The sequence below is a fragment of the Spinacia oleracea genome, chromosome 3, assembly GCF_020520425.1.
Source record: "Spinacia oleracea cultivar Varoflay chromosome 3, BTI_SOV_V1, whole genome shotgun sequence".
NCBI classification, from domain to species: Eukaryota; Viridiplantae; Streptophyta; class Magnoliopsida; order Caryophyllales; family Amaranthaceae; genus Spinacia; species Spinacia oleracea.
The window spans coordinates 17,068,323-17,091,387 of record NC_079489.1 but is presented as its reverse complement, the minus strand read 5'-3'; the positions used below and the strand labels follow the sequence as shown (position 1 = coordinate 17,091,387).

At 33.7% G+C, this 23,065-nt stretch overlaps 1 protein-coding gene and 2 long non-coding RNA genes across 4 annotated transcripts; 2 read left to right on the top strand and 1 right to left on the bottom strand.

Annotated features, from left to right (window-relative positions):
* The first annotated feature begins 8,485 nt into the window (after nucleotides 1–8,485).
* On the top strand, nucleotides 8,486–9,455 carry LOC110805826 (uncharacterized). The gene is made up of 3 exons (XR_008929336.1): nucleotides 8,486–8,529; nucleotides 9,027–9,135; nucleotides 9,285–9,455. It is a non-coding gene; the product is annotated as an uncharacterized lncRNA (long non-coding RNA).
* Nucleotides 9,456–13,550: 4,095 nt separating this feature from the next.
* LOC130470687 (B3 domain-containing protein REM9-like) lies at nucleotides 13,551–17,335 on the top strand. The gene is made up of 4 exons (XM_056841213.1): nucleotides 13,551–14,056; nucleotides 15,774–15,901; nucleotides 16,147–16,381; nucleotides 16,957–17,335. The coding sequence occupies exons 1-4, from the start codon at nucleotides 13,675–13,677 to the stop codon at nucleotides 16,968–16,970; spliced, it is 759 nt and encodes a 252-aa protein (XP_056697191.1). The 5' UTR covers nucleotides 13,551–13,674; the 3' UTR covers nucleotides 16,971–17,335.
* A 1,368-nt stretch (nucleotides 17,336–18,703) lies between these two features.
* On the bottom strand, nucleotides 18,704–22,155 carry LOC130470686 (uncharacterized). 2 transcript variants are annotated; one of them, XR_008931413.1, is made up of 3 exons: nucleotides 22,022–22,155; nucleotides 21,839–21,929; nucleotides 18,704–19,698 (listed from the first exon to the last, which is right to left on the bottom strand). It is a non-coding gene; the product is annotated as an uncharacterized lncRNA (long non-coding RNA). The 2 variants fall into 2 exon arrangements; XR_008931412.1 differs by having other exon boundaries at nucleotides 18,705–19,698; nucleotides 21,839–21,906; nucleotides 22,022–22,152.
* Between the last annotated feature and the right edge of the window lie 910 nt (nucleotides 22,156–23,065).

Here is a 23,065-nt window from a genome sequence, read left to right as displayed (position 1 = left end):
ACAACGCAAATGCAATGGTGGATCATCTAGGGTCATTAAGGCGAAGGCCATGACCAAAAGACATGAAGCACGAAGTAAGCGAAAGCTGAGTACGAACAAGCTAGAATGAAATCCTAGTACTAACATGCTTCACTCACAATAAAATAATCCACATGCAAAAGTCATTTAATAAACAATTAATCATGAAGGAAAGACTCGACTCTTGACACGTAGCTTGACTCATAGATAAATTAAGAATAAGCTTCGAACGGACCTAAAAAGAAATCCATTAAAAGAAAGGTGTTGGGAGCCCACCAAACACCAAAATAAATAATAATAACAATAACCCAATTGTCGGACCATACCGACGGAATTCCAGCGCATAAAAAGAATGAAATGAAATGAAACAACGTCTTGTATCATTAGTAGGAGTACACGTTTTCCAGCAAGACTCCCCCCATTGTTCATACTTAAGGTATATACATTCCAAGAGTTTGGAAGCTTGTTCTGGTTGCACTTTACGTTTATTAATATTTTATTTACAAGGTGAACTCAAGACACAACAACAAGACATTTAATAAACAGACAACTAAACAATACTCCTTTTAATCCATTAGGACTTGTGATCAAACATTCAAGACTCAAGTGATATTACTCCCATTGTTCCTTCTCAATATACTATTGAGATTCCACGACATGCTTGTTAACATGTGGGTTGTGCACTAGGCACAAAAAATCCTTAATCAGTTCACATAGACTTCCCAAACATACCCACATACGGGGTAGAATAAATAGTGCAACGAGACACGAATACTTGGCACAAAATATGCTAGACATTACGTACGATAGCATCAAAATAATCCCTTTCATGTGAAACAACCCATACATGCATATAATACTTGAACAGCATGATTGATACTAAATTCAACGATCATAGATAATCACAACATGCTTGTTCAATAAAAACTATAGTTCCATAATAATCCAAACATGTTCGTTCAAAATATCAAACATGAATCCATAATAATACAACATGTTCGTTCACAACATCAAACATGAATCATAACAATTCAATTCGCATGAATCACAATAATAATATATCACATGAATCCTCGTAAAAACGGTTGTCACCCTAGACATGTACATACCTTGAATACCTAAGTACGGGGGCCACATTGTGATTCAAGTCTCTAGATTAGAAATCTCCTCCTATCATTAAAATAATGAAATTCAATTATTATTCATGTTCATTAAATTTCCAGCAACTTTATTAACTTTTAAAACACTTGAATTAATTAGAAATTAGTTGTTAGTTTATTATTAAAATAATAGCCTCATTTGAATAAGTAAAACCCTAGCATGAAATTAATTTATTTTCATGCTAAAAACCATTAAAAATGACAATTTAGGTCTTTAAAATAATCTGGAAAATATAATTGATTATCATAATTAAAATCATCATCTAATTATGCTAATCAATTAGTCATTAGGTTAATATAAAAACCCTAACCCTAAATCATCATTAAAACAAATTTAAACCTTTAACAATCAACAATTTATTCAATAACTAAATCAGAAAATTATAATACTTCAAATCAAAATGTTCCACAACAATCTAAGCACATAAATCCTCAAATTTGGTGTTCATAACCAATCCCAGCAATATAATCAATCATAAATCAATAATAATAATAATAATAATAATAATAATAATAAAATCCATAATTTAAAAACATAATTTGAAATAGAATAGGTTAGGAAGAAGAGAATTATACCAAATGGGCCTATAGCACGATACGATCACAAATTATTGTGACCGGGCGCAAAAGGGATCTAAATATACAGAGTATGGTGCGTGCGGAACAGCAACAACATTGTTGTTGCTTGCTTGTGTTGTGCGGGTGCGCGGGGACGCGGGCAACAAGAAGCAATAGACACGGCAGCAACGCCGAGGGAGAGGGGCGCGAGTGTGCGAGTGTGCGAGGGAGGGACGCAGCACTCGAGCAGAGGAGTGTGCAGCGAGAGGCAGCAACACTCGGCAGGGAGAGGGGCGCGAGTGTGCGGGGCGTCGAGGAGAAGCAGACAGCAAGCGCTGGCTCGCGTGGGCGCTGGGCGTCGATAGTGTGCAACGACGAGAGGAGAGGGGCGAGCAAGGGGTGCTCGGGGTTGAGCAGTTAATGACCACTAGTATAAAAAGGCTCATTTGCGTCACTATAATTGCGTCACTCATTATAATGAGCGACGCAATAGTAGTAACTTCGGTAGAAAAATATCGTTGAGGTTTTAGCGTTACTCGTATTATTTTTGGGATGAGGAATGCTTATTGTTGGTAGTAGCATTTATCCCTATGTTATTGAAATAGAAGAGTTTTATGGATCTAGATGTGTCAAATGTTATTTGGGAATTTGTGCCAATATTAAGAAGTATATTGTTTAACCCTAAATGGGTATCGATCATGCTGATCAGAAAATGAGAAAAGGTTGAGAAATATTATTATATTTTTGGTTTGACGCTCAACATTATAGACCTTCGTCCTTGGCTTGTTGGTAAGGAGATGATAACCATTAGTAGAGAAGCAAGATACAATCTTTATTATTTTCTTAATATCCCCAAAGTGGGATTTGGTCCAAAAGTGGCATTGACTCAGAGAGTCTTTCTAGTAGATATTGAGAGTTTCAAGTTTTTATACTTGTTGGTTTATTTATTCGAATTACCCATGTCCAAGGCTAGGTATAGAACAAAGAGCGCATATGGAACCTATTGGTTTGAGTATGTTTAGTAGAGGAAAAAATCACATCAAATATATTTGAGGTTCAACTGAAGAGAAAATTTATAGTACTTATAGAGTATGGAGTTAGTTTTATCATTGTGATCCTATTTCAAATGTAGTTTCATACCACATTGTTTACATGAGCCTTTATTGTTCTATATTAGTATGTTTCTATTTGTAATAGGTGATTACTCAACTTTTTGCTGATGTGTTTATTTATTTGTTATGTGTATTTGTGGCCATGTCTTTTTTCTTATGGTGGCCCTGCGACGATCCTTTTGAAATTTTTCCTGTATGGTGATCAGTCAAGATTGACTAGAGAAGAATGATCGTGAAGGATGGCAGTTACAAGTTGAAGAAGGTCAAGCGTTATCGTTTAGTCTTTTTATTTTTTTAATATGCTGAGTTGGTCTTTCCTCCTTCTACACACGTGTTCCCTTTCTTTCTCCTACTCCCACATTTCCTTTCTTATTTCTTACCCATGAAACTTCCAATACCCATCTTCAGATTAACCTTTGTTTTCCTCTTTAAAATTAAAGGTTCAATTGTGTTTCGTCTTGGGGCTCTGTAATCGAAAATTTTGGAGTTCTTGACTTCCCTCCCACTCTTCAATTCAATGTAAGTTATCTATTTTCCCTCAATTGATTTTTTTTCAACGCAAATTTGAAATGGGTACCCTAGGGTTTTGTTGGGTTCCCTTTTAATTTCTGGATCACTCGTATTTTTGCTGATTAGGTGTTGAATTGTGAAGAATACGCTACAAATTTTGTTGGTTCAGTTCAATTTTGCTTGAAATGTTGCAATTTATATGCTTGTTAGCAATTTGTAGGAAAAAGGGTAATTTTTATTTTTGATGAGAAGAAAAGGTTAATTGATAAATTGAGGTAGTTGTCTGATTTGGGATTCGGGTTGGCGGGTTTTATTTTAATCTTCTGTTAATTGTTTGAGTTGGGAACCTTTATTCAACCGAGAGAAACCACCCCAATTGAGGATGCCCTAATGAATAGGATAATATAAAATGTACGGAGTATGTAATTTATTGGACCACCAAACAACAAATTGCAATTTAGAATTTTATTTGAGGATTATGTGTAGTGTGAACTGTGCAGCTTGTCGGGAAAAAAAAAGTTGATGTTGTATCAATGTATTAATAGTGTTTTCGCCTACTCAATGGCTCTTTTCTTTATTTTGGGGATACGAAAACATTTGAATGAAAACTTTTAAATATGTTATAAATATTTGTGAGCACATAAATACAACTTTCTGCTTCGTATAGCAACAATATACAAAAAAGGTAAATGTACATTTTAAATTCCCTAATGATAACACAAATTTCAATTCCAGGATGAATGGGATAACTTTGCAGAACTCACAAAGGAAGACCAAAAACAAATTCATCCAAATAGGACCAGCCACATCCTTGTCAAGGATAAGAGTTTTGAGATGGATGATCAAATCAATTTCTTTGACTAGATTATATTTTCTTAATGGCTTTTTTTGGAACTCTTTTGGGCTTCTTATAGGAACATATGATTTCTTGAACTCCTACAGAAAAAATAAGATATATGTTCCTATAAGAGATTTAGCAAATTAGTTATTGTAGTGACGTATATTTTTGCCAAAATAAGACTCTAACTTTTAACTACGTTGGACATATAACTATATTAACAGTTGGATATCATGTAACAAACCACCTTAGAATGGTTTGATTTAGGGAATGTTGGACCCTTAATTTTGTAAACTATATATTATAATTAAGTAATCAAATATTCATATACTTACGTTGAAAAAACTACAAGTTCCATAGACTCATAAATTCGCTATTGTATAATGAAAGCAAAACAAAGCCATAAGTACTATTATTCTATAAACTCATAAGCACTAGAACACCATTAACATTAAATTTGAAATTCCCAACTACAACGTGTGCAACCAGCCACTAGTTCCCTTAAAAATGGCAAGAGAGAAAAAAAATCTGTAAAAGAAGTTTTTTCTTTAATTTTGAGATGATAGGGTTTACTAGGATGCTAGCTCCGAGTATCCGACACCGTGATAAGTTTGTTAGGGTTATGAATTTCCTTGAGTTTGTATTGCCTATGAATTGTTATTATATACTACGAAGTACATCATTAGCTATTGGCTTCTCCTAGACTTAGGTCCTGTTTAGTTTACGTTATTTCAGGACCTTATTATTCATTTCAGATATAATCATATCAGCTCAGATCAGAAAAAATAAGTTCAGTTCAGATCAGATCAGATCATATTATTATTATTATTATTATTATTATTATTATTATATTATTATTATTATTATTATTATTATATTATTATTATTATTATTATTATTATTATTATTATTATTATTGGTATATATTTAAATCATTGTTATTATTGCTAGTATTGCTTTAATTAGTAAGAAAAATGTTGTTGTCTAGATCTAAACTGATACGTCCAGATCAAAACTGGTATGATAAGATCATGTCAAATATAACTGATCAGTAATGTTCGGATCATAAGCAATTTGTACAGATCGTGTCCAGATTAGAACCGATCTATATAGATCATGTATAGAGTATTGATATGTCCATATTATAACTGGTATGATCAGATCATAACCAATATGTACAGATCATAACCAATATGTACAGATCATTTTCAGATCAAAATAGATATGTACATATCATAAATTAATCGGTATAGATCATGTTTAGATCAGTACTGATATATCCAGATCAGAACTGATATGTAAAGATCATGTCTAGATCTATACAAATCATGTCTAGATCAGAACCGATATGTGCAGATCATGTCCAGATCTAAACTGATATATCCAGATCAGAACTGGTATGATCAGAACCGGTGTGATTGGTATGTGCAGATCATGTCCAGATCAGAAACTTCATGTGTAGATCAAAACCATTAAGTCCATATCAAAACCGGTATGTGCAGATCATGTACCTTTCTTGGACTGTGAGCGACGACACTGTCATTAAACGAAAAAAGAAAGAAGAGAAAGAACTGGGAGTTGGCGCCTGGTTGGTTGTACAGCTCATGTCCAGATCAGAATCGATCTGTACAGATCATATCCAGATCAGAACCGATATGTACATATCATGTCTAGATCAGAACCCATACATCCAGATCAGAATAGGTGTGTCCAAATAATGTCCAAGTCAGAACCATTATATCAATATCAAAACCGGTATGTCCAAATCATGTCAAAATTAGAACCGATCTATCCAGATCATGTCCAAGTCTATCTAATATATTAAACAGTTATATGATGAATGAAGTCCAATAAATAATTTGTAAATTATAACAATATTATAAATCTGAATAAAATTTATTTTACATGTAAATCATTCAATATTAATAATTGTTGTTATTTAAATCTTAGTTATATCAGATCATATCAGTTCAGATCAGAAAAAATAAGTTCAGATCAGATCCAATCAGAGAAAATAAGTGCAGATCAAATCAGTTCAGATCAGATAAGGAGATATGAGGTGAACTAAACGGGACCTTAATATACTATATACAGGCTTAGCCTATTAAAATCCAAATTAATACAAAGTACATAGTACCCAATATATAAGCCCTAATATGTAGATCCTTGAAAGACCTAGCTACTAGCTTGTGTGTTGTGTTTATGTTGTGGAGTACCTATAACCGAATTGAATTTGTCATTCCCAATCGAGCTTTAACGAAGCCGTGTTATACCCTTTGATTTATTTAATTATTTTTCATTTAATAGGGAGAGTATTCTTTTCACTATAATTAAATTTGCATGTACACTTTAGCATTTTACAAGTTCACATAATATAATTAATGTGCACCTATGGGCTGTAGTACAAGTACAATAGTAGTACAATTAAATGCACAAAGCACACTCGTTGTACAATAAGAACATATGTTATGTTGTCAAAAAAAAAAAAAAAAAAAAGAACATATGTAATTGCATGTACGTACTATGAATCACTTTTGCACAAGCTAATTACACTAGTAGAAAAAACCCCTGTTGCAACCCCCTTGTTGCAGCGTACAAGTATTAATACGCTTCAACAACCAATCGGTCAACGCGTGTCAAACCTTTTAAAGGGTTATCGCAGCGTACATTTTTATTGTTCGCTGCGAAATAGTTTATTGCAGCGTACAAAATTAAAGCCCGCAGCAATATACAGACTCTGTTGCAGCGTACATGCTATTGTACCCTGCAACAGGTCCTGGTCCGTGTTTCAAAATACGTTAGCTCATTTCTCAAAATTTGCTGCGGGCTCCGTGTTTCAAAATACCCTGCAATTCAAAATCTTTAGCGTCCCACCGTCGCGTCCTGGTTCCGGTGCTTGCTCGGTCGTTACTCTCCTCGCCACAACCAGTAAGTAATTATCTTCCTAGCTGTATTTTCGTTTTCAGATGTGGGTTTTGTTCAATTTATATTTTTTTTGATTTTTTTTTTGGCTGTTGTTCAATTCGTTTTTAGCAATTCACATGATAAGGTTTACACTTTCCAGCATAAAAAAATTACTCATCCCCTCAACCACAATGTTTGCCCAACATCTTGCTCATCTCGGCGAACACTGTGGGACAAATTATGGGTGTGAAAATAGTGATGAAAAGCAAAGGTGCATGCTTGATTTGTAGACTTGTAGTAGTTTCCCCAGTAGCTAGAAATCAACAACATCCAGAGTCTCTGATTGTAATCGAATGGTGTACCCTTTTGTCGTTGAGGTGGATGGCTCATCCTATTGTGGGTGTGTTGGGTGCTATTACAAGCTAGGATATATACTCATATGTTCACTATTTCTGCCTTTGTTTTCCAAGAGTAACTTGTCAGTTCTGTATGTGAATCTTTGGAGAAGTTCCACACGGTGATTGAAGAATGTGGATAGTTAAGATGATGTTCACCCACCCTGCTCTGCTACGAAAGCCTGAAAAATGAAAGATACATGCAGGCATGTCAGCTTAGGGTTAGAGTGATATGTAACTGTTGAGGATAACTTGTACATGTTGAGCTTTACTATCACATTTACTGAAAACGTAAAACAGACAATCAATTAAACAGGCCCTCTTACTTTTAGCAAAATAATCGAACAAATTGTTTGCTTGGGTATCAACTCATTCCAATTTCCTTGCGTCTCTTCCTCCTATAGAAGCCAACGAGCACGAGCACGAGTTGAGACACAAAGCCAGCAGTGGCCTCAAGATTGCTGTTGAACTTTGTGGTGAGCTAAAACTGATTAATTGTGCATAATAATTTCTAGTAGCAGTAACTGGACTATTTTGGTCGCTGATCTCAGAAGAGGTTAAGGCTAATCACCCAAAGATTATCAGGTGAATTTCCTGGTTATATGATTCAAACTGCAATCCTTTCTAGGTCATTAATTCTCAAGCATCGATCCCTTGTTTCTTAATTTCAGCTTGCTGGGGTTGTTGCGGTTGAAGTCACAGGAGGGCCAACCATCGACTTTGTTCCAGGAAGAATGGTTTGTGCTTCCTATACATTCATGATTGTTATATTCTTGTTCATTATTGTATAACAATAGTACCTGATTATCGATGTTATACCAGGATTGCGCAGATTCTCCTGATGAAGGACTCCTTCCTGATGCAAATCAAGGTACGTACGTATTCTACCCTCTCATCAGTAATATGACAGTTTAGTAGTACATGTTACTAACAGCATAAAATGGGTTGCAGGTGCCGGACATTTGAGAGAAATCTTTTACAGAATGGGGCTTTTTGACAAGGATATTGTCGCGCTTTCAGGAGGCCACACTCTGGTAAACTACATACCTTAGCTTGGACAAGATTACAACAATGCTAGGACTAACCTAAACTAGTCATACATGACTTGTGTGCTACCTTCGCCGAGTATAGTCGTCGTATACTCTAGAGCTGCTGAAATTTTGCCCCACTCACAGTGGAACAATTACATGAGATGAACTTTGAGGGATTTTAAAAGATATATACTTCATATATAATGTGAGATTTAGATTTCAAGTAGACCTTAAATCGCCCTGTGATTAGATTTTTACGTAATTTTTGCCCCTCCTGTTTAATTTTTTGCTTTTATAGTTTGATTATCCCATATTTACATGATTTTATTGTCAACTACAGTGTTATATTTTTGAGAACAAGATGTATTGATAGTTGTCGTAATTTATAAAATACTAGTTATTCTTTGACATCTCTTTATGTCAGCATTTCCATGCAATTATAAGCATTGTATTCCTTTTCACTTTGTTGCTTGATATTTTAAGTCTGTGAATTGGTACAGGTATATTTATCACCATTTGATGGGACATGAAGTCGAGATGCAGGTGGTTTGAAATACTTTGCCTCGTCGATTTGGCGCTCCAGGTCTTCCAGAGTTGAATGCATCTCAGGTATTATATTCTTGTGTTTAACATTGTTCTTGTAGGGTACTAACTTATGCGGTATACTACTCTTAATAATAACCTTCTCTATTACATCCAGTGTGTATATTATGTGGTTTGTTAATTGTTTCTAATTTACTTTGGATTTTGATTTCTAGCTACAATAATCGGGCAATTATGGAGGCTGCTCAAGTACTGCTTTATTTCGGAGTTGAACAAATCATCTATGTTTCTGAAATGACGCACTGCTAAATAAAGGTTTTTATTCTTAACTATACCACTTCAAAGCACTATTTCTTTTCAGAGTTTCTGATTCAAGCACATTCTAGCTCTTATTCTCAAACACCTAATACAGCTTAAGATTCATAAATGTTTCACGGTAATACATCTGAGCTTAATAGAAGTATCAACATAAATTAAGAGATTATGTTCTGAAATAGATAGTTGCTCTTATGTTCTGATCCTGCGTCCGTACTGCTCATAAGCGTTATTTATAGAAGAACAAAAAAGTGAAAAACAATATGAAGCTATTAAAGTGAAGTACATAACTGAAACATATGAGCTAATTAATCTTATACTTCAGGCCACCTAAGAACCTAAGGACTTTCGTTCCCAATTTTGAACTAAATAACCTAAGGACTCATTTCAAACTTATTACATGATTAATATGCTTAGTTTTAAGTTTTCAATACTCGTTCCAATCGATTTATGCACATTTAAGGATCATTGGATCGTTATAGGTCATATTTAGGCTAAAATGACATTTTCGCTCCCAACTTTGAACTAACGAACTTAAGAACTCATTTCAAACTTACTACATGATTCATATGATTAGTTTTAACTTTCCAAGACTCAATCCAATCTATTTATGCACATTTGAGACTTGTTTGGCCATTATAGGTCATATTTAGGCTAAAATGACATTTTCGCTCACAACTTTGAACTAACGAACCTAAGGACTCACTTCCAACTTATTACATGATTAATATGATTATTGTAAGTTTTCAAGACTCAATCCAATCGATTTATGCACATCTGAGACTTGTTTGGTCGTTATAGGTCATATTTAGGCTAAAATGAGGCATTTTCGCTCCCAACTTTGAACTAACGAACCTAAGAACTCATTTCAAACTTACTACATGATTCATATGATTAGTTTTAACTTTCCAAGACTCAATCCAATTTATTTATGCACATTTGAGACTTGTTTGACCATTATAGGTCATATTTAGGCTAATATGACATTTTCGCTCCCAACTTTGAACTAACGAACCTAAAAACTCATTTCAAACTTACTACATGATTCATATGATTATTTTTAACTTTTCAAGACTCAATCCAATCTATTCATGCACATTTGAGACTTTGTTTGGCCGTTATTGGTCATATTTAAGCTAAAATGACATTTTCGCTCACAACTTTGAACTAACGAACTTAAGAACTCATTTCAAACTTATTACATGATTCATAAGATTAGTTTTAAGTTTCCAAGACTCAATCCAATCTATTTATGCACATTTGAGACTTGTTTGGTCGTTATAGGTCATAATGCTAAAATAAATCATTTTCGCTCCCAATTTTGAACTAAATAACCTAATGACTCATTTCAAACCTATTACATGATTAATATGCTTAGTTTTAAGTTTTCAATACTCGTTCCAATCTATTTATGCACATTTAAGGATCATTGGATCTTTATAGGTCATATTTAGGCTAAAATGACTTTTTCGCTCCCAACTTTGAACTAACGAACTTAAGAACTCATTTCAAACTTACTACATGATTCATATGATTAGTTTTAACTTTCCAAGACTTAATCCAATATATTTATGCACATTCGAGACTTCTTTGGCCTTTACAGGTCCTATTTAGGCTAAAATGACATTTTCGCTCCCGACTTTGAACTAACGAACTTAAAAACTAATTTCAAACTTATTACATGATTCATATGATTATTTTTAACTTTTCAAGACTCAATCCGATCTATTATGCACATTCGAGACTTCTTTGGCCGTTATAGTTCATATTTAGACTAAAATGACATTTTCGTTCCCAACTTTGAACTAAAGAAACTAATGACTTATTTCAAACTTATTACATGATTAATATGCTTAGTTTTAAAGTTTTTAATACTCATTCCAATCTATTTATGCACATTTAAGGCTTATTGGGTATTTATAGGTCAATTTAGACTAAAATGACATTTAATCTAATGCTCCGATCAAATTTTTGTTTTTGAAGGTCTATACTACGAGGAATGCGCCTTATGCTAGTGAGGAAATTGATGTGGTTCGTGAGCAATGGGCTAAGTTATTTACGAGCAAGTATTTATTATTGGCCTGAGCGCGTTTGATCGAGTTGGCTTAGATGTTATAGAACAATCTTGTATATTAAAATGTATGCGTACGTTGAAATTGGAACGTACATATATTTAAATGTACTACATGCACTTTGTTTTGGGATATATAGTATACAAAACACCAGTTATTGTTTTTATAATTGTTATACAGGTTGCGATATTATTATTGTTGTGACAGGTTTCTATATTTGGTACAAGGCACTCTAGGTATCCCTAAATAAGATTAAAATTTTCCCGCCAAAAGTGTTTTGTTGCAGCGTACATATATATGTGTACGCTGCAACAAGGGTGTGAAATTTGGCAAAATTCCAGACTTGTTGCAGCGTACAAATAGATGTACCCTGCAACAGGTGGGGTTTTTTTTACAGCGTACACGAATTTGTACGCTGTAACAAGTCAAGATTTTGGCAAAATTTTTGACACTTGTTACAGCGTACATGTATATGTACGCTGCAAAAAGTACTTTTTTGTAGCGTACATTGTACACTGCAACAAGTTCAGACTTGTTGCAGGCCCCCACTTGCAGCATACGATTTACGCTGCAACAGGGGTTTAAAAGCCCGCTACAATAAGGATTTTTTCTACTAGTGTAAGGCACTCTTAGTATATTGCGGTAAAGCTATAAATCAACATTTTAATTGCCAAGGCACTCGTAGAGTCGTAGTATAGTGCGGTAAAGCTATAAATCAACATTTTAATTCTTTGAGTTACCCTGTTACAAATGACCACCTAATTAAATTGGATGTTTTAAATATAAAATAGTTAAATAGTAATGGATTTCTGCATGGTGCATACAATTCTATTTTTTTGGCAGTTTTAAGATACTCCTTCTGTATTTATTTAAGGGATATACTTGTTTTTTCCGGCCGTATTTATTTAAGAGATACACTTGCCATTTTTAGTAACTTATCAACCCCACTATCTAATTAAATAATATATATATATACCCACCCCCACCCCCACTCCCTAAAATGACATGGCACCCACTTGTTTTTCTTATTAAAATATATACTCAACCCCACTTGTTTTATTACTTTATTTCATTCAATTCTTTTTCTTAATACCCGTGCCCGACCAAGTGTATGTCTTAAATAAATACGGAGGGAGTAATGGTTACACTTTTTTACTTCTCTCCGTTACTTGAGGAGTACGAATAAGAGTTAAATTATTAGATGGGCATTGTGATGGATCCATAATATGTTAGTGGGTGTAAAAAAAAAAATCTTTATTTTAATGGGTTCTAAATTACAAATAGTCAAAATTGTACATATAAAACTAAGTACTCCGTGATATTCCTTCCGTCCCTTAATACTTGCACCGCTTTTCTTTTCGGGCCGTCCCTTAATACTTGTACCGCTTTTCTTTTCGGGTCGTCCCTTCATACTTGCACCGCTTCTATAAATGGAAATTTTATCAATATTATATTATTTCTCACACTTCCTTACTACCCCACCTACACCCCTATCCTTTACAAAAAAATATTTAAAAATTCACATCCTCCACTCATCACTCCCCACCTCTTACACATTTCTCACTAACAATATTAAAAAATACCCCACTATCAACTAACACCATTAAATTAATAAATCAATTCAAATATCTTAAACTCCGAACCGGTCAAACCGGTGCGAGTATAAAGGGACGGAGGGAGTAGAAATTTTCTGAATTTTTTTTTTTTTTTGTAAAAATTGACAAAATTCTACCTTTAATTGGGGTCATTTCCCACACACAAAACACTATAGCTCCCTTGGATGTGCACCTAGGGGCAAGGGTACACAAGATAAAAAGCCATTTTTGGATAAAACGATGAAATTACAATATATAGAAATTAATAGTTTATGGCAAAAGAACATTAAGTAACATCAATAGGTTTTCCTTGTTAATTAAACGCATTTATACAAAACCTCACATTTTGCTATTTAAGGGAAACTCTAAACCAGAAGTAACAACCTAACCGTAGCTTCATAGCTTAATCTAAAAATGGAAGATTCCTCTAAGAAGAAGTTTTCTCTCACAAAGCCTCGTCATTTTTTCCAACCTCTTCTGCCTGGTTTTCACTCTAATTTTGTAAGTCATCTTTCCGTCTAATTATTTCTCTTTTTTTTTTAAAGTAAAATTAAATAATTAAGTTGATAAACCCTTAAATAACACTAATTAATTTTTCCGTTGAAAATGTTTTCCGAGATTGGATGCAGTCAATTCCGAAGTCATTTCTCAAGTACCTTAGAGAAGATGATAAAAAAGAGGGTGATGAAAAGATTGCTATTTTAAGAAACTATAAAGTTGATGATTATTTATGGATAGTGAAAGTTGGTTATTTTGATGATCATAAGCTTCATTTTAAAGAAGGATGGAACAAATTTTGTAATGACCATGGTTTGCATGTTGGTGATTTCTTGGTATTTCAACATCATCAAAACTTGGTTTTTGACGTTTTCGTGTTTGATCCTACTGCTTGCGAGCGTCCATTTCCTGGTTTGAATCATTTAACGTCTACAAAAAATGTGGGATCTTCTAGCTCAAACATTCCATTAAAAGAGGAAGAGGATTTTTCCAAGCCTAATGGGAAAGGTCAGTTTATCATTTTTCCCCTTTTCGTTACCATAAATAAAACAATTGTAGGAAAATATATTTGTAGGTATACGTTTTATCGTGAATAAAATAACATTGAAGTTCATTATTTGTACAATTTTGTACTTCATCCGTTTTAAAAAGATCTTTACAGTTACTATTTGCACGAACTCCAATGCAATATTTAACTACTAATATATCCAATTTCGTATGTGCAAAAATTATAAAAATTTGATATTCTGAAAATACATACCGAGACCAATTTAACAAGATCTTACCTGTAACGTTTTGATGTACTTCCTCCGTTTCAAAAAGATCTTTACACTTACTATTTGCACGGACTCCGGTGCAATGTTTGACCGTTAATATATCCAATTTTCTATGGAAAAAATTTATAAAAAGTTATATTCTCAAAATGAATAACGAGACCAATCTAACAAGATCTTACATGTAACATTTTGATGTATATAATAGAGGGAATTTACGATCAAAGTTTTCATACTTGGGACACATTTTCCAAAGCGTAAAGAACTTTCCGAAACGGAGGTAGTATATAATAGTGAGAATTTACGGTCAAAGTTTTTATACTTTGGACACATTTTCCAAAGCGTAAAGAATTTTCAGAAACGGAGGTAGTATTTATTATTATTATCTCTGCTTCATAAAAATGTTTACGGTTACTATTTGGACAAATATTAAGACAAAAGTAGAAAAATGGGTTGAATATAATAAAATATGGATAAAGTAAGATAAATGTGTTAAAAAGTCGGTGAGTGTAAGGGGAAAAATGAATAAAGTAAGAGAAAATGAGTGAAAATTTGTAAATATTGTGGGGTAAGAAGGGGATAATAGTAATGTTTATGTCCAAAAATAGAATAAAACGGACTAAAATGAAAAGTGTAAAAATCATTTTGAAACGGAGATAGTATATAAAAAAATGAAAACAATAGTCCAAGTTCAATTAAAAGATGGTAATTAGGCAGTGCCTCAGTGACAAATTTGATCATCATTATATTACTTTAGTTAATAAGATGCCAACTTCAGTTTATAAGGTGGCAACTTTAGTTTTCGGACATGCATCCCTATACAAAGGCGCGAAGTTGATCTCGACAACATCAAGTATGGCTTAAATGCAACCAGCAACATAATCTTTGACTAGTTGACTACTAGCTAAAACAACTACTCCCTAGTACCAACTTTTACAAAGGTACAAATGTACAATGCATAAGGAGTATCATAATTAAATAACACCGGCTACTCTAAATTCTGTTAAGGGAAAAAAATAAAAGAAAAGAAGAAATATATAAAAGTTTAAGGTAAGGTGATATATATATGAGTTGAGGAAGAAAATAAGTACATAAATAAAAATATAAAAATATTGAAAAAATTTCGTCTTCAGAATTTAGAGTCGTCGAAGTCATTTATGACATGCATGCATTGCACATTTGCGCCCCTTGTAAAAATTGGCATTATTTTGGCAATTAGTCAAAGATTGTGTTGTTGGCTGCACCCAATTAACCATATATAGTTTGTTTTGTTGAGACCAATTTCGACTAATATAAATAATATACGAGGTTGTATATGTCATATACGTAGTACTCCGTATGTGATTAAATATTAGCTCTCAAGTACATATAACTCGAAATGGATTAAATAACATCAAACTAACAAAGAGTATTTTTTTTTTTTTTTTTTGTTAATGACTCATATATTGAAGGGTTGAAAAGGACGAATAGAGACCGCCACAAAGTTAATCCAGGGTCGTCAAAGATTGGATTTAAATCAAGGGGATATCCTCATTTCCATACCACTGTGAAATTATACTGGTTGAAGAGGGGAGGAATGGTAAGCATAATACTCGATCTCCTTAATTTATTTTTTATTTTTTATTTTTTATTTTTTATTCCTCCGTTTATTTAAATAAGTCTATTAATTCCAAACCAAGTGAGTATATAATTTACTACTCCATAATACAATAACAGGTACTACGTATGTCTTAATTTCATAATGTGTAGTATGTGTAGTATGTGAGTATGTGGTATGTCTAATTAATTAGGATGGAGGCAATAAATGAAGTTTTTTTCTTGTAGCATATCCCGCTGAAGTTTGCGAGGGAAAACAACATAGCAAATAGAAAGTGTAACATGATAGTAATAGATGAACAAGGAGACGAATGGGTAGTTCCATTGAGGCAGCATAAGCGGGGTAATTCTGTTTATATCGGAAAGTTGCGCGATTTTTACGTTGCTAATGATCTCAAACCTGGTCAACCTGTCGTCTTTGAGCTTATTGCCTCTGCAAATTCTCCTAAATTTATTTTCTATAGTAAGTTCATTACTCAACTCTTCATAAATCATACGTACTATATATATATAACTATTTTCTACATGTTTTATATACTCCGTACATATATCAGATTTTCATAATGTTGTTTTGTCGTATCATATTGATGTTAAATTTTAATATTATGACCTATATTTCATTATTTTGGATATACGAGTTAATGAGTTTTATCCGTATTTTTCTTAAAGGAATTGAATATGCTTGAATATACGTCATCCGTTTGTTTTAATTAAAAGGTGTGTGGATATAAGGTAAAGGGTCAAGACCCTTTTAAAATTGGCCCGACCCTAATACCAATTGGACAACCCTGTTCAATAACCAGGTCTATGTGTGGGGGGTGGGGGACTGGGGGAAGGGGCCAGGGGGTGTTTACAATAATTTTAAAATGAATATTCAGCCGTAACCATAATATATCCGATCGCCCAATTATTCAAATCGGGTATCGGATATTTGGTTCTCCGAATAACTATATATAACTATATATAGTGTGTTGAATTGTACGTCTATGGTAAAGTGTACTCCATGTATAACTACTCCGTATTTATTGTATTTTGCAGAGAACTCGAGTTGATGTTAGCTAGCTAGCTAGTGTAATTAATGGAGCTTATTTTACAGAATTGAGTGGATCAATTAACTCCTTTTGCATGTCATTAATTATGATATGATGATGGTGATATTTTGCATGACTTATCAACTCTGGATCCATATCATCAATGCAGACTACTTCGTATTAATTTCATTTTGCAAAGTGCACAACTATATATTTAAGGGATCCAAGCTCAATCACCTTTTGTCAAGATAGTTTTTGTTTGTTAAAATTTGTACTCGTGTGAATTGAAATTCTCTTAAAGCAAGTATGTTACTCCAATATCAAGATTAGCGCTGGTGTGAGCGACTAAGCTTAAATTTCTTTAGGCGCGTTACCCAACAATTAGAAATGGGAAGCTGTTTTAATTTTGTATTTTGAATTTGTTTATAATTAATTAAGCAACACTTATATAGTTATATGAATAAAAAATGAATATAAGTTTTTTTTTTTAAACGGAATACCGAGTACTTATACGATGCATGCAACCCTATGGCCGGTATTAGAGCTGTTGCACCAAAACTTGTACTCCCTCCGTCCCTTAATACTCGCATCGTTTTGACTGGACACGCATGCCAATGCACAACTTTGACCACCAATATCTTCAACTACATATTATAAAAACTTATAAAATGTTAATATTTTGAAAATATATATTAAGATGAAGCCAACAATATATTATACACTAACATTTATTTTCATATACTGGAAATAAAATAAGGTCAAAGTGAATTATGTGAATAGTGCAAAAAGTCAAAACGGTGCGAGTATTAAGGGACAGAGGGAGTATGCAATTTCCGAGAAAAACTCCGTCAATCGATCATGAAGAATAACTGGCCAACTATTTCGTTAATACGGCATAAATTAATGTATCTTCATATGAATTTACAGCTGAACTGAGACATGGACATCACATGAAGGATATAAATCCTCTCTGCATAAACGTTTTCAAAGTTTTATCTAAAGGTTGTAAATTGCGATAATAGGCTTGTTGTCTTCCACTACAAGAAAGCGCGTGATTACCAACCGATTTTACCGACCGCCTAAAAAGGAGTCAGTAAAAATAAATTTATCAACCGATAATGAAGCAGTCGCTAAATTTACCGACCGATTGAAAAGCGGTTGGTAAATTTAAAATTTACCAACCGCCTTCAAAACGGTCGAAATATTAGCGACTGCTTTACCCCTATTATGACTAATGCGCAGTCGGTAAATATCCGACTATTATCGCGGTCACTAATTTAGTGACTGTTTATTGCGGTCGCTAATCCTGTCGGTAAATTTTAGCGACCGCCTTCCAGTTGGAGTTTCCTAAATTACCGTCCAGGTGAAAACTGACCGCTTTTTTGTGACCGTTGGCGGTCGCAAAATCTTTTACCAACCGTTTTTCGCGTTTTACCAACCAATTTTAGCGGTTGATAATTAATCAATTTCTTGTAGTGTTCGTATCTATGTATGATATATGTCCAATGACGTGTCAGATAAGGGAGTTAAGAATTTCGAGATTACTAACATACATAAAATATATGATTATAAAAAATAAGCATACATAAAATATATTGGGTTTTTCTACATTATATCTCTTTATTTCATTTATTTCTACGTTGTACCCAGACATTTTAAATTTTATAAATTGTACCCTTATACGAAATAGTTGCAAACTTTAATCATTTTTATCCTTATAGCCAACCCAATGCTAACAAGTTCAGTTATATTTTTAAAAATTCAAGATTTTTCTACATAACATTAGGTTCACCAACAAGCATAATATTGATTATAATATAATATTGAAAAACCTTAATTTGGTTAAAAAGTAACGAAATCTTTAAACGTTAGATTAACAACAAGGATAATGTTAAATATATTTTACAAGTACAAGGGTACAATTTGGAAGATTTTAAATCCATGGGTACAACGTAGAAATCAACGAAATGTAGGGGTACAACGTAGAAAAAATCAAATATAGTTTTATAATAAAAAGTAGAAAATATTAATACAATATGTTGATTTTATTTTGAAAATACACATTTTTTCTACCGAATTAGGATCTTAAATATTGGGGATTTTTATTCGACGCACTGTTCCGTTAAAAACGCCCTAATTTATTGCGTGAAAGTACGATCCCGCCCTTTAAAATCAAATTCACCCCCCTCCCTCATCACCCTTTCCTCCTTCTCTGGTCTTTCCCTCCCTTCCTCCTCCAGCAGCCTAGCAGTTGCGCTGGCACCACCTCAGCCGAAATCTGGTCGGGTTTGTTCACCCGTATTCTCGCCGCCCACGACCTCTTTGTTTGTCGTTGTGTTGTTCTCTGTTTTTGACTTTTTGTCGAGCAAACCCAACCGGAGATGCCTCAAAACAATCCCCTCTTGCTCGCACCATAGCCGCCGGAGCACGCCCCTCTCGCTGGAGCTGCAATCCCCTCTCGCAAGCACTGCGCGACCCGATCGCCTTACTCCACTCGCCTCTCGCCGGCGCTGCCCTATTTCGCGGCGGCGTTTGAAGTTTCCAACCCCTGTTTCCCCGCCCACGACTCTGTTTGTCGCCGGTGAAGGTGTCAACGTCAATGGCTCCAAAGAAGAGACCTACATCGACGCCGTTGTCTCCTCCATTATCGTCGGCACAAAAGGTAATTGAATTTATTTTAATTAAATGCAGTTCGCCCGCGCACAAGATTTGCGTGCCCATCCATGTCCGCCGCGCACAGCCTGTGCACCTGTGACAAAAATTAGGTTACATTACCTTAATGTGGTCTTTTCTCATTTTTCGACATTTTTCCTGTTAAAATAAATAAACAGGAAAAATAAAACACATAAAAAGTTACATCGAAAATTTTCACAACAAAAATTTACACAAAACAATATCAAAAAAAAAAAAAAATTAAAACAAACAACAAAAGTTTACTTTTAGATCATTTATATTTTTTTTATATATTTTTTTTTTTGGCAAGCAAATTAGGGATTATATTGATACCAAGAAACAGTTTTACAAACTAAGTTTCCTCCAACAAAGGAAATAAACTGAAAGGCTAACTGAACTAGCTAGCCTAAAACAACCGTGAATCACAAAGAATGAAACCAATTCAAGTCAGAGCTTCTAACTTTCTTCCCTAGCAGTTGCTGAATTCTGCCTTTAGTGTCCTTCTGAATCCTCTCAACAGTGTGCTGTACTGAAGGAACATTAGCTTCCCAAACTGCAATGTTTCTTGCTTTCCACAGGTGGTACACTAGCTCAGCACAAGCAGTGTAAATTGTCTGCCTGGTAAACTTACTAGAACCTTGCTTCCTAGCCCACTTTAGGAGCCTGTTTAGATCACCATTGTAGCAAGGCAGCCCTAGCCATAGTAAAATCAAGTTTCTACATTCTTTGCTATAATTACAGTCAAAAAACAAGTGGCTAACTGTTTCTTCAGAGGTATCACAAATAGCACAATTGCTATCCAAACCAATCCCCACCTTAAGCAGCCTTGATTTAGTTTTCAGTCTGTCCTGACTAGCTAACCACATAGTGAACCTGTGTCTTGGAACACTATATCTGTTCCAGACTTGCTTAGCCTAATGAGTATGAGGTTGGTTTGTACACAGGCTTTTGTACATTTCCCTGATGGAGTATTTAGGAGAGGAGAGCCAAAGAGAAGCTGATAACTTTTCATTGAACATGTTTTTTACTCTGCACACAATTTTCACAGCCCAACTAGCAGTAACTGGGGCTGTGAACTGAATCCAATCTTTGCTTTTTACATACATGGTGTGCACCCACTTCACCCAAAGGTTGATCATTTATATTTACTATTTTCAGTTTTTACTTTACTTTTGAGTTAGATAATCACTTAGTGCAGCAAAATTATAACAGAACAACTCCTACTCAGAATTTGTCCATTTTTCTCATTTACTTTTTACTCAATTCGGTTTACTTTTATGAATTCTTTGTCTACTTTTAATTTGAACAAAAAGAAATTATGTAAAGATATGATACACAACCTCTATCATCCAAGCAAAGTTGAATATAGAAGCAAAAAAACCACAAAGACATGACTAGCAGCAACGACCCCCCTACATGACCAACAACCGGCAACAACAACAGACTAATCACAACACCCAAAACATACTAAACATACTGTGAAATTAACACCTGAACCCTGCAGTCAGACCCAGCAATACAACAGCTGAAATGCAACAACAATGCATACAACATCATCATTTGAGCCTACATCATTCTCAATTAACTACGCAAGTAGGAGCTCAAGCAAGCCTCTGTAACAACAGTCTACAGAAACAGCAACAGCACCACAAAGACATGACCGACTAGCAGGAAGTAACAAAGCAGGCACCTAAACTACAATGAGAGATCAAACACGCAGCCACACTTCATAAAACCAATTGAAACCATCATCCTTATACTTGTTTACTTTTAGTTTACTTTTAAGAGAGATCTAGTTTAATTTTAGAGAGATTTAGTTTACTTTTCGACAGTTTAAGCAACATTTACCTCATCTAATTAAGCTCAAAGAAAATTAGCAATGAGAATTTAACTAAATTGGCAACACTTTCTGATGTTTGTCCAAAAATCACAGCAAGACAGATGAAACAAGCACATTATTCATGAATGAATTGCTAGTCTAATTTTGAAGTAAGATTGTAGAAAAATTAACCAAAAATAACCTAAAAGCTTCTAGAACACAAAGTACAACTAATTTGGGAGAAAATTTCCAGAAATTTGAAGAGCTTCGTTGTGCTAAAAATTTAAACAAAAAATCGGAATGAAACAAAAAATAAACACATGATAGTGCTCTAATTCACTCACAATAATTTATACCTAAATCGCAATGAAAACAAAGTCGAATTCAAAAACATTACCTTAATATATGCACATTTTACTTCGAACTCAGCATAAGATACATTTGTAGTTGAATTTGTACCAAAACCTTAACAAAATCCCAAATTCAGCCTGAAATTAATACAATTATATACACTAGAGTTGTGGAAAATGATAACTCTAAACCAATAATCTCCGATTGATACTAAACTTGAGAACTATACCTTATTTTTGGACGAATTTACACAATGTAGAGGTAGGTGTTGCGAACAGAGAGATTGCTTGAATTTTCTATTTGGTTTCGTTAAAGAGAGAGCAGGAGAGTGTTATCAGACTTAGACTTTAGAGGAAGGAGGAGAGAGAAAAAATAGTTGAATATTGGGAAGAGAATGGCGATTGCAAAAGTATAATCTCATCTGTTCATCTCATTTTGATCCGACGGTTCTAATAGGTTCTCATCTTAAGAGGGGTTCTCACCAGAACCTGGTCCTATATATATATATATATATATATATATATATATATATATATATATATATATATATATATATATATATGGGAGTTTTTGAAGAGATTACAGAGTGCCACATAGGATTGCCATGTGTGTAATTTAAAGTAAATAGATAGAAATAAAACCGAAAATAAAACTAACATTTTAATAACTTTGAGATAAATTACAATCTGTTTACATATTTGATGAGTCTAACAAACAAAGATAAAAATTTGCAAAAAAAAAAAAACAAAAAGATAAAATTTGCAAAATAAATACAAGATATACGATACAATATACCAAAATTTCAATGATAACCCATGAGAATTAATTATAAAATGTCGATTTACGCAAATTTTTGGCTATACCCGGGTACAGCCAAAGCTGGCTGTACCCCCATCCAAAACGATGTCGTTTTGTGTTGTTTAAAATGAACATTAATATACTGGTACAAAAATGAACATTTAATATTTCGAAAATGAACATTTATTTATTTATTTGGAATGAACATTTACTATTTTGGAAATGAACATTTATTTATTTATTTGGAAATAAACTACAAACATGAACATTTACTATTTCGGAAATGAACATTTATTTATTTATTTGGAATGAACATTTACTATTTTGGAAATGAACATTTATTTATTTATTTATTGGGAAATAAACAATATAGACGCTTGTAAAAACATAAAAGACCAATGAAGTGAACAATTTCATTATGAACATTAACCATATATTTATTATGAACAAACAAATAAACAAGAAAGGACAAATA

What these genes read in the sequence shown, in the direction of transcription:
- LOC130470687 (XM_056841213.1), top strand. Translation starts at nt 13,675, where the DNA reads ATGCAGTCAATTCCGAAGTCATTTCTCAAGTACCTTAGAGAAGATGAT. An exon ending in TTCCAAGCCTAATGGGAAAG is followed by an intron (nt 14,057 to 15,773) that starts GTCAGTTTATCA and finishes CATATATTGAAG; the next exon opens with GGTTGAAAAGGACGAATAGA. An exon ending in GGTTGAAGAGGGGAGGAATG is followed by an intron (nt 15,902 to 16,146) that starts GTAAGCATAATA and finishes TTTTTCTTGTAG; the next exon opens with CATATCCCGCTGAAGTTTGC.